The sequence below is a fragment of the Crocuta crocuta genome, unplaced genomic scaffold (assembly GCF_008692635.1).
Source record: "Crocuta crocuta isolate KB4526 unplaced genomic scaffold, BGI_CrCroc_1.0 scaffold140, whole genome shotgun sequence".
In the NCBI taxonomy this organism is placed as follows: Eukaryota; Metazoa; Chordata; class Mammalia; order Carnivora; family Hyaenidae; genus Crocuta; species Crocuta crocuta.
In genome coordinates, this window is record NW_027527775.1 from 607648 (window position 1) to 620493 (window position 12846).

At 38.2% G+C, this 12846-nt stretch overlaps 1 protein-coding gene across 1 annotated transcript in view; it reads right to left on the reverse strand.

The window, feature by feature from the left end:
* Window positions 1-1167: 1167 nt before the first annotated feature.
* Window positions 1168-12846, reverse strand: part of LOC144239071 (uncharacterized) — a 426062-nt gene continuing 414383 nt past the window's right edge. Inside the window, exon 7 of the mRNA XM_077773060.1 lies at window positions 1168-1391. Within this exon, the coding sequence (XP_077629186.1) occupies window positions 1168-1391 (224 nt within the window). The remainder of the gene's footprint in view (window positions 1392-12846) is intronic.

Here is a 12846-nt window from a genome sequence, read left to right on the forward strand (position 1 = left end):
CCATTAACTGATGTGGCTGTTATTCCATGATGGTCAGCATATGAAAACCAAAACTTAAGCCCATAAATGCCTCAAGGTTATGAAATCAAAACAACAAGGACAACCAATCAGGAACAGCAAACAAGGCATTAAGCTCTGGCCAATCAATAATTTCCTTGCTTTGTTTCTGCCTTTTCTCTATAAAAGTCCCTCCTTGCTCCCATTCTTGGAGAGTTCCAAGCCATTTCTGGCTTGACACTGCTTGATTTTTACCAGTTTTTCCTCTAATAAGGTCTTAAAATATTTAATATGTTTCAGATTATCTTTTAACAACCTGAAGGTATTTGAAACATTGATATGTAATAAAAAGAAAAATTCAGAGTCCTATCAAAAAGAAGCAAAACTTTAGATTGTTCTTGAGGGAGGAAAGCCCCACTCTGACCACATCTTCAGTTATGCAAACACAGTTGTCCCCTCTTACCCATGGGGATACATTCCTAGGCCCCCAAGGGATGCCTGAAACGACAGGGGTGTACCGAACCCTGAATACATGATGTTTTTTCCTATACGTACACACCCATGAGAAAGTTTAATTTGGAAATGAGGCTCAGTAAGAGATGAAAAGTAATAACTAATTAAAAAATAGAACAATTATGGGAATATACTGTAATAAAAGTTACATGAATGTGGCCTCTCTCAAAACATTGTATCATACGGTACTGTGCTCGCCCCTCTTCCTGTGATGCTGTGAGGGGATAAAATTCCAAGGTGATGAGAAGTGAGGGGAATGACTCCAGAGTTGTGACGTAGTGTTCCTGAGGCCACTACTAACATAAAAACGCTGTGTCAGAAGGAGGAACGACTGTTCACTCTGGTGGCTGACTACAGGTAGCTGAAACCAAGGACAGCAAAATTGTGAACAAGGGGGCATTGCTGTCCACCCTAGACACCACAGCAAGACAGCCATCTCTGAAATGTTCTGCTCCATGAAGAACTGCTCTATATAATAAAGGAAAGTGGTGTCTGTGTATCATGTTGAGTTACTTTTCATCTTGTTCCCTTCAGAGTTTTATTTTCATCTAAGTAGGGACTGAGATTGTTCTGAGTCTGAACATTTTCGCTTGTTTTTTTTTCTTTCTTTTTTTTTTTTTTGAAGAGCTCTGCTTTTTTCTTTGTTTTCAGTTGTGTCTAAGAGCCCAGGAGCCAAGGACCTGAAGATGAAGCCTCTGTTTTCATGGGCGGCAAGGAGATGGTTGTACGAGGAGTGGGGCCAGGCCCAGTTGGGGAGGGAAGCATGGGTCCAGGGAGGGCAGCATCCTGGCCACAGGAGTTGATCCTCTTAGGACCCACAACGTTGCTCTCCCAGGACTGCTCTTTGTAGAAACATCCCTGCACCTGCATCTGTTGAACAGCTGCATGAGAAGTGGACAGCAAACAGAAAAAGTCAGAACAGGAGAGCCACACAGGAATTTCTTCCCAGACAGCATGACAAACAAATATGGAGACGTGCAGAAATTCCAGTGAGGGCAGCTGGGGGCTTGCTGGTAGCTGGCATAATAGGGGCATTAATACGAATGTGACTTGATTTTTTTTGCCACGTGGATGAAAGCAGAGTTCCTACTTCCTTGTTCATTTGGGGAAATGCTTGTAAGATTTCTCAGGGTGAGATCTTCTCTGAGAAGATTTCCCAGAGTCCAACAGTTTCTTTGAAAACAAGACATTCTGCAGCCATTAGCCATGCATCTATTGTTTTGAAATAGTTTCAACAGTTTAGATGAGCTACAACCCAACAGAACTCCCAATGAAGGAGATAAGTAACAAATTACATTGGAAGTTAAGGGACTTAGGGGAACAAGCAGGAAAATGAAAGAGAGTGGAAATCAGGGTACTCCAGTGGGCACTTCTGTGTCACCATAGCAGGTCATTGTGAGAAATGGGACCCCCCCACAAGAGGGGAGGGCAGAGGATGGGTACAGAACCTGCAGGAACAATAAATTTCCTTTACCACATTTGGTCTCTAGTTGAGCTAGAATTTATATTCGCCACTAGCCTTTGAGAAAAACTCACAAATTTTACCTAAAAACAAAAATCCAATAAAAAGACACAGAGTCTCCAATTCATTGTAAAGCTTGTAGTATTTCAAGATTAAAGCTAGCCCCCAGTCAAAGGCCTCCAGAGAGATGGGCCAGCTAAGGAAGGGCAGGGGGCAAACTGATGCTGATGGCAGTTGAGAAGATGTTGACGGGCTGTTGGAAAGAGATCGCCTTGCCATGTCAGGCCCCTGCCAGCTATAATTTAAAGGGACAGAAGTCATTAGTTTGCAGCGTTATTCTCTTTGTACCAATAAAACTTGTATTTGCCTTTCTTGCAAGCCTCTCTGCTCTGTAACTCAATGTCAGCCAGTGAGTGAGGCCTGTGTTAGCAATAGTGACAACCACAAATTTCAGCAGCATAAATGTTATACATGTGCATCTGGTCTTCTGAAGGTGAATCGAGTTGAGTTATTATCTAAGCTGCACCATTATTATCAGTTAAATACTCATGATCTTATACAGCCCCAAAGTTTGTAACATTTCATTTTCTAACAAGAGCAATGATACATTGAACTCAAAAAGGAAACTGAAGTTATAGCCTCTTGTTTTACTGAATCAATTGCTTGAAGTCTGATCACAAAGCAATCAAAGGGATTTTCCTCTGATTTGTTTGAATGTAATATATCAGTCAGTGGCTAAATTCCTACCCTTTGGAAAAGAGATAAATTTAGCTTGAAACACCCAATTCTACAGGCCGTGTGAGTCCAAAGTGCTCATCCTTATTTATATGAATTACTGTGGACATATGTTCTCCTGGGCCACTCCTCTGATGTTGCTCCTATTACAGCCCATGCAAACCCTATTGAGAACCTTTTTTTTATGTTATCTGATTTAAAAAAGAAATCACTTTCAACTAGCATCCAGTGAAATTACTGTACTTTACCAAAAGAATATTTGGTGCTTAGAGACGGAATCACAATGAATATAATTGTCACCCAACTTTCTGAGTTTTCTTCTTTTTTCTCACTATCTACTGCCTGTCTTTGTCTTTCTTTTCCTTTCTTATCTCTCTAAAGATAAAAATAAATCTCTTAATAGTAATACAGGGAATATAACAATCACCTTTTTTAAAAAATGTGGTATAATTGTCATATAGCATTGTTAAGTTTAAGATATAAAACATGTTGATTTTACACATTTATATATTGTAAGCTAATTACCATCGAAGGGGTAGCTAATACCTCTATCTTGCCACATAATTATAATTTCTCTTTTGTAATGAGAATGATTAAGACCCAGTCTTTTAACAATTTTGGAGTTTAAAATAGAGTGTTGTTGGTTGTAATGACTAGGCTGCGCATTAGATCCCTAGAACTTATTTATCTAATAGTTGCATAGTTGAAAGTTTGTAACCTTAAACAACAGCTCCCCAGCAGTCCACACCTCCCAGCCTCTGGGAACCACCACTCTACTCTCTGTTTCCATGAGTTAGGTTGTTTTAATTTTTTCACATGTAGGTAATTTCACAGAGTTTCTGTCTTTGGCTGACTTATCACACTGAGCATAATGCTGTCAAGGTCTATCCATGTTGTCACATATGGCAGGATTTCCTTCTTTGTCATGGGTAAATAATATTCATACACACACACATATAACATACACATCCCACATCATATCTTCTTTATCTATTCATCCATTGACAGACACATGGGTTGTTTCCATATCTGTCTATTATGGATAATGCTGCAATAAACATGGGCATGCAGATATTTTTGTGTGTGTCCTATTTTCATTTCCTTTGGATATATACCAAGGAATGGTATTGCTAGATTGTAAAGTAGTTCTATTTTTAATTTTTTGAGGAACCTCTGTACTGTTTTCCATTGTGGCTGCACTAGCTTGCATTCCCACCAACAGTGCATGACAGTTCCCTTTTCCCACATCCTCACCAATACTTGTTATCTCTTGTCTTCTTGGTATTAACCATTCTCACATGTGTGAAGTGATAGCTCACTGTGGCTTTGACTTACATCTCCCTGACAATTTGTGAAGTTGAGCATCTTTGCAAGTACTCATTGGCCATATGTACATCTTCTTGAAGAAATATTTATTCAGAGCCTCTGCCCATTTTTAAAACTGGATTGGTTGTTTACTTTGTCACTGAATTGTAGAAGTTCTTTATATATTTTGGATATTAATCCCTTATCAGATATATGATTTGCAAATATTTCTCCTTTCCTATAAATTGTTTTTTCACTTTGTTAATAGTTTAATTTGCTATGCAGGAAATTTTTAATTTGATATAGTCCCACTTGTTGATTTTTCATTTTGTTGCTTCTGCTTTTGATGTCCTATCAAAAAAAAAAAAGTCATGGCAAAGACCTATAGCAAGTAGCTTTCTGTTTTCTTCTTAAAGTTTTACTGTGTCAGATCTATGTTTAAGTCTTTAATCCATTTCAGGTTAATTCTTTTAAGTGATGTAAATAAGGGTCCAATTTCATTTTTCTGCATTTGGTTATCCAGTTTTTTAAGCCATTTGTTTAAAAGATTTTCCTTTCCTCATTGAGTGTTCTTCATTCCCTTATGAAATTAGTTGAACATGTACATCAGGGTTGGCAATCAACTTCTAAACTCTGAGTATATGCTTGAGATCTCACTCTTTCCTCCTATAGCTCATAAAAATACTTCACACAAAAAAAGGAATAGTGCTCTTCCTAAAAGGACCTCTAAGGAAATGAAATGTCCCCACCTTGTTATTTAATATAGTGATATATCTCATATTAATTTAGTATCTAACACTTTGTAAGATTCTCTTGTGCATGGAATCCTATTCAATCACCACGACCACCCTGTGAGGTAGGTGTTATTACTTTTATTACAGCTGAGAAAAATAAGGGTTAAAGAATTTAAGTCATTGCTTACAGATGCCCATTCAGTGGGAAAATTGGAACTTGATGTCACATGTTTGTTTGCCTTCAAATTCTGTGCTCTTTTCTTCTTTACATTTTTTAAAAAATTTTATTTTTCTGGTTTACACACACATGGGGTTTGAACTCATGACCCTGAGATCAAGAGACACGTACTTTCCAACTGAGCCAGCCAGGTGCCCTATGCTCTTTTTTCTATGCACTGCTGCCTCTCATGTTCTCAGGGCCAACACTATAACACCACAGAGTTGTAGGTAATCTGACTATTTCGACTGTGATTCATTAAATGTGACCACAACCACTCTTTAGCTTCTTACAAAAGAGGTGAAGCATACTCCTCTGTACCTTGAATTATGACTGACCTTGTAACTTGCTTTGATCAAATTATCTGTAGTATTTCGTGCCTCCCAAGCCCTGGCCACATTATACCTTGCCTCTTCTGATCTCATTTTCTTGGAATGTTTCTGACAGTTTGTAAAGATGTCCAGAATGAAAGACTGTGTGGAGAGTGGGGCCCAGCTGTCCCAATCATTCCAGCTTTCAAACTGCCACTCAGAAATCATGAGAGCAGCCAACTGAGCCTGTCTATCTCCAGCCATGCTGCCCGCTGACGGTAGCCACTGGAATGAGTGGAGATGAGTGGAAGAAATGCCTCTGTCAACACAGAGTCGGTGGAAATTAAAGATTATTGTTCAGGTATAGTTTGTTACACAGCAACAGATGACTGATACAGCAAGCATTATTAAAATTACTGCAAGAATGTATAAGTATATTTAACATTCATTATATTAAAAGAAAAAAATGTAATGTTGATACAAGGGAAAGTCAGGTTAAGAAAGGTTATTTTATATACCCAGCTATTATTATTTTTGTTTCCTGAATACAATATAAAGCCTATTACAAGTCAAAATTGTAATAAGGTAAAACAAGAACATAATATTCTACTATTAACCATAAATAATTTTAAGCAGTGGTAACATTTCAGCCGCATTATAAGACTTTACTCAGTTTTATAATTTTTGTTTTCATTATTAACTAGACCTTAGAACAGTCATTGTAGTGGTTGGACTAGTCTACTTTTTATAAAAAATCAAAACTAATAAGAAAAACAGACGAAGTGGGGACATTTCACTTTTTAAAAAGCCCAAGCTTTTTGTGATAAACTGCTTCCCATGTGACCCTGGAGTCAGACCTGGGTTCAAATCATGACTTTGACACCTACTAGCTTTGTGACCTTTGGCAAATGGCTTACCTCTCTAAGGTTTGATTTCCTCAAGACTTGAGTGGTTGGCATAGTACTTGACAGATAATAACATTTACTTTAAAAATTTGTTTTCAATGTTTATTTATCTTTGAGAGAGACAGACAGAGTATGAGTGGGGGAGTGGCAGACAGAGAAGGAGACACAGAATCTGAAGTAGGCTCAGGCTATGAGCTGTCAGCACAGAGCCCCATGCAGGGCTCGAACTCCCAAGTGAGATCATGACCTGAGGTGAAGTCGGCTGCTTAACCAACTAAGCCACCCAGTGCCCCATAATATTTACTTTTAATCAGTTTCTCCTTTGTTTTAGAACTTCCTGTATCAGTATCTTAAAAATAAAATAGTGTGAAAATCCACTTTGGGTGGCCAGGATCATATTCGAGAAATATATTCTCCCTGGTTATACACAGCTTTTCCATTAATTCTTTTGTTTTTTCAAAGTAAACAATATTATCTTAAGTATTATTAAATTTGGAAGTCAAACCTTTTTTCTAAATGTTTTACTTCTATTTCCTCTTTTGTTACTGTTTTATGAATTTGCTTATGCACATCTTTTAAAGTGTGTTAGTTCTAATGATGAAAAGAGCTCAGTACTTTGAATAGCTAGGAAAAGGATGATTTGAATATTAAAAAAATATAGAGTCAGAGGTAATGGCAGTATTTCAGGAGTGAGGAGAACTAAGTAGGTAATCTAAGGATGTCAAATATATGTTTTTGAAAACATATCAGCAAAGCCTCTAAAATGGCTCTGTAATTTATCTTGGGCTACAATGTGGTTCTCAACCACAATCCCCAGATCAGTATAGAGAAGGCTGCCTTAGAAACAACTGAGCAGCTGGCAAACTCATATCCAAGCTCTAACCACAGATATTCTGATTAACTAGTCTAAGATGAGCTTAGAAATTTGTATTTTTAAAAGCGTCCCAGATAAATTTTGTGCATCTTACGTGGAAACCAATATTCTAATTGGCAGTGACCAAGGAATAGACCATATTTTTACTATTTATTTATTTATTTATTTATTTTATTTTAATGTTTTTTTTTTAAATTTATTTCTGAGAGAAAGAGAGAATGACAGAGAGTGTGAGCAGGGGAGGGTCAGAGAGAGAGAGAGAGAGATACAGAATCTGAAGCAGGCTCCAGGCTCTGAACTAGCTGTCAGGACAGGGAGCGAGGTAGGGCTTGAACCCACGAACCATGAGATCATGACCTAGCTGAAGTCGGATGCTTAACCGACTGAGCCACCCAAGTGCCCCTATTTTTATTTTTTGAGAGAGAAAGAGTGCATGTAGGGGAGAGGCAGAGGGAGAGGGAGAGAGAGAATCTACACTGGGTGAGGAACCCAAAGCAGGCTGAATCACACAACTGCAAGATATGACCTGAGAAAAAAATCAAGAGTCGGATGCTTAACCCACTGAGCCAACAGAACACATCTATTTTTAAGTAGTTATTAAAACATTATATTTTATTTATGTAAAAATAGAAACTCATTCATAATTCTCAAACAGTTCCAATAATATGACCTAAGGAAAAATTATAACATGGTCATATTTTTATGTTTCTTTCTGATTTGAAACAATCTAACTATGTGCAAGGTACCTTACTTTAATCATTAGCTGTACAATACCTTTTAAGTTTACAAAGTAAATGTACATCTGTTCCTTCGTTTGTTCTTCATAATAGCCCTGCAGGATAGGTGAGAATAGACATAAACATCTGTCTTATTACCAGGCAGTCAACCAGACCCCTTTACTTCCTTATCAGATTGTCATCATTTATTCTCTTACAATTCAAGGTCCTCACTACTAGTTCTCCAAGTACATGTTGAATTATATTTTCATGTTTTTTCATGTGTGGGTCCAATTCTGACAATGTCATTCTTGGTCTTGTTTTCACCTGTGAAGGACTCCACTCTGTTAGCTTTCCTGGTTTGATCAGAAAGACAATCAGGAAAATACGCACTCAACTGTGCAGCTGCCTGAGGTTACCTGGGAGGCTTCTGAAAATATCCAGGTGCTCAGAAACTATACTCACGACCCTTCTCTTCCTTTTGAAGAAGCTCGTTTTATTATCCACAAAAATATACAACAAAAGGTAGAGCCCAACTTCAACTTTGCATATAAGTCAATCTATTTTCCTCTGGACCAGCTATTCTCAAACTTTTTTGTTTACCTCATCATACATAAAATATGGTAATAGCATGTGGGAGACAAAGCAAAGTATTTGCAAATTTTGGCACTTTACATATTATTAGTCACCTCATATTGCATCTCACAGTTAGTCAGGACATCCCAGTGTGCTGTCAGCCTGCTTTCCTCTGTAATCCTTTGTTCCAGATGGAGCAAAAACTCAACAACCTGGTCACATGGCAGGCTTCAGCTTGGGATGTTAGCGTAGTGACTTCAGAGCAAGTCTCACAGGCACACTGTAGCAATTAGACTCATAATTAGTGATGAATCCGAAAATGGTCTACTTTTTGCCCTTCACTGATGTGGAGACACTGGTAATGCCATTGATTAAGGAAAACAAACAAACAAAACACTCTTAGGCATTAATTTCCTCTTGCATGACTACTGCACTCAAGACTCTTCTGACACCAACACATGGAAAGATGTTCAACATCACTCCTCATCAGGGAAATGCAAATAAAACAACAATGAGATATCATCTCACACCTGTCAGAATGACTAACATCAAAAAAATCACAAGAAACAGCAGGTGTCGGTGAGGATGTGGAGAAAAAGGAACACTTGTGCACTGTTGGTGGAAATTAAAACTGAAACAGCCACTGTGGAAGACAGTATGGAGGTTCCTCAAAAAAATTAAAATTGAATAATGATATGATCCAGTAATTCTACTACTAGGTATTTAGCCAAAGAATATGAAAATGCTAACTTGGAAAGATATATGAACCCGTGTGTTCACTGTAGCATTATTTACAATAACGAATATATGGAAGCAGCCCAAATATCTATCATTAGATGAAAAGATAAAGAAACATTGCCATATATAATGAAATATTACTCAGCCATAAAAGAAAATGAAGTCTTGCTATTTGCAACAACATGGATGGATCTAGAGAGTATAAGGCTAAGTCAAATAAGTCAGAGAAAGACAAAGACCATATTATTTTACTCAAATGTGGTACATAAAACAAAGGTGGGGAAAGAGAATAATAAAAAATTGGACACTTAACAATAAAGAACAAACTGAGAATTACCAGAGGGGAGGTAGATGGGGAGGATGGATGAAATAGGCTAGCAGGATTAAGAGTAAACCTGTCTTCATGATCATCCTGGTAATGCATAGCGTTGTTGAATCACCATATTGTACACCTAAAACTAATATAACACTGTGTGTTAACTATACTGGGTTTAAAATAAAATAATAATAATAATAAAAAGATCTCTGACACCAGCTGTCATACATCAAACAATTCTGCAAATTCTGTTGGGTGTCCCACAATTCCTTTCAATCCTGACACTACTTACCTGTATTTAGCATCAGATCCCACAGGTTAAGGGATCAGTCCCACAGGACTGTTTTCACTTCAAATGCCAATTGCAAGTCCCAGGCTGTCACTCACTTCTGACTATAAACTGAGGTTCCCATGACCCACTCCTTTGGATAATTTGCTAGAATGGCTCACAGAACTCAGGGAAACACTTACATTTACTGTTTTATAGTACAGTAAGGGTGTAATAAAGAGTACAGATGAACACCTAAGATGAAGAGATACGTATGGCAAGATCTGGAAAGGTCACAAGTGCTGGAGCTTCTGTCCTTATGGAGCTGAGGGGTGTGATGGGGAGTGTGAACACATCACACACATGGATGTGTTCACCAACCCAGAAACTCTCAGCACTACCACTGGGATTTGTATGGAAGCTTCATCATATTGCATGATTAATCACTGACTCCATTTCCAGCCCCTCACCATGTACGGGTGGAGAGAGTTGAAAATTCCAAGTCTCTAACCATGGCTTGTTCCTTCAGGTAACTAACACCCATCTGGGAGCGAATCAGGAGCTCATCCAGAGTTGCATCATTATAACAAAAGATATTCCTATCACCTAGGAAACTCCAAGAGATTTAGAAATGCTCCTATCATGCAGCAAATTACAAAGGTCTTAGTAACTCTATGTCAGAAATTGGGGTAAAAAACTAAATGTTAGAACAAAAAGATTGTCGCAAAACATCACTATTTACAAGGGTTCTATTTTATTTTTTGAATGCTTACTATTTATTGAGAGAGAGAGAGAGAGAGAGAGAATGAGCAAGAGCACAGGGGAGGGTCAGAGAGAAAGACAGAATCCCAAGGAGGATCCATGCTCTCAACGCAGAGCCCCACACATGGGGTTCAGTCTCATGAACTGTGAGATCATGACCTGATAATCTCATGAACAAGAGTCAGATGTTTAGCAAACTGAGCCACCCAGGTGCCCTTACAAGAGTTTTAGAAGCTGTGCCAGGAACTGTATGTAGAGACTGATTTATTTCTTATTATTTCATAACCATCTAGACACATAGTCTAAAGATACTGGCATGAAACTTTTGCCAAAACGTCACTTCTCTAGAGCATTCTTGTGTATATTACAGAGACATTTCATCACATGTGAATATTTTCCATCATTATTAAAAATTATTCTCCAGGTGGGGCACTTGGGGTGGCTTAGTCCATGAAGCAACAGGCTCTTGATTTTGGCTCAGGTCATGATTTAACAGTTCATGAGATTGAGCTAGGCATCAGGCTCTGTGCTGAGCATGGAGCCTGCTTGGGATTCTCTCTCTCTTTTCTCTCTGCCCATGCCCTCCTCACATTCTCTCTCTCTTTCTCTCAAAAATAAATATACATTAAAAAAATAATTCTTTAGGGACTCATAGTGTCACTTGATCTGCTGTACAAATAATCAGATCAGTCTGATTTTTTTATCATGTACTACTGAAAATACCCTACTCATGAAAGGACTTTTTTTTTTAACTTTTAATTCCCAATACTAAAATGTATACTTGATTAATTTCATAGGTTTCACTATTTGAATTCTCCTACTTAAAATTTCCATGGGATTTGCAATTTCATAGAAATGTAACATTAAATAGTACCAAAATGTTACAAAATGCAGTGTATATCCTAATTGAATGGATTATCTCAATATGCAATTTAATTTTTGTATGTTCCATGATTGGGTTCAACTAAGTATAGACTCGATACTAAGGAACACTTCATTTGTTGTCCAAAAGTGTTGCTGTCATGTGGGTGGGACAGGACCTTGCTTTCTGTCTCAGAAGGGGAATCTCATGGTCCTCTTAGGTCAGGGAGGTTCCACATGGAGATTCCCATGGAGATTTGATTTGATTGTCTCTTTCTCTACTTGTCTTCAAAAGAGGAGGGACAGTAGATCCTTATTTCTGCTTGGGTTGAGATGAAGCAGACCCAAGTCCCTTCCTATACCCATCTTCCCTATAGTTATGAACTGGGAGGGTTTCAGTTTTTTCTTTATTTTTACTTCCTTTCCTTCCCTCCTTCCCTCCTTCTTTCCTTCCTTCCTCCTTCCCTCCCTCCCTCCCTTCCTCTTTCTTTCTCCCGAGGAGCCAGGAAACATATCAAATGGGTATGACTCTAGGAGATGAAAAATTTTAACTGTCTCTCGTTAATCCTTTCCTTGACACATTCAAAGTGTAGGAAGAGACACTAGCAACTCACAGTTTCTATTTCAACCTCTAGAGAGTTTTTCATCTGAATGTTCTTTTGCTCCTGACCTTTTCTCTTTCTCCTCAGTCATGCTACTCTCTGCTCAGCTCATTTCTCAAGTTCCTACCACCTCTAAGCTCAGTGTTCCCCCCACCCAAAAAAAGAAGTTCTAGTAACTGGGCACTGGGTCCTTTTTAATATATCTGGTAAGTTACAACAGTCTTATGCTTTATCTTGATGTATACAAAAATTTTCTATCGTCTTGAAGTGGATTAAGTGGCTTATGGCCCATGAGTTGGGAGTTTTTCTGATTCCTGTTGCATTTCTTCACTGATGGGGACTGTTACTGGTTTCTTCCCAAATTATGTAAGAGCTATTATATTAGACAACAGTGAAGGGGTGCTGGGTGGCTCAGTTGGTTAAACGTCTGACTCTTGGTTTCAGCTCAGGTCATGATTTCAGGGTTCATGAGTTCAACCCCCACAATGGGCAATGTGTTGACAGCACAGAGCCTTCTTGGGATTCTCTCTCATTTCTCTCTCTGCTCCTCCCCCACTTACTCTCTCTCTCTCAAAAATAAACATTTTTTTCCAAAAAGACAACAGTGAATGTTGAATGGGTTTTCTCTAAGACAAAACAGTCTAATCTCATTTAAGGAGACCCATTCCCTTTATTAACATGACTAGAAAACACATAGTCTGATGTCACTGAGCAAGGATTGTGGCTCCTTCTTAAGTCTGTTTAAATTTCTGAAGGTAATTATGTTATCTGCAAATAGGTTTGTCTAATCCATCTGATAAAAAATGGCACCAGCCCCAAATATACAACTTCAATCAGAAAGTGATTGTGGTGTGAGTGCACACATATGTGTGTGTGTGTGTGTGTGTGTGTGTGTGTGTGTGTATGTGTGTGTGTGTTAGGGGTTGGGGTGTCTCAAGAATGCCCTACTAGGAA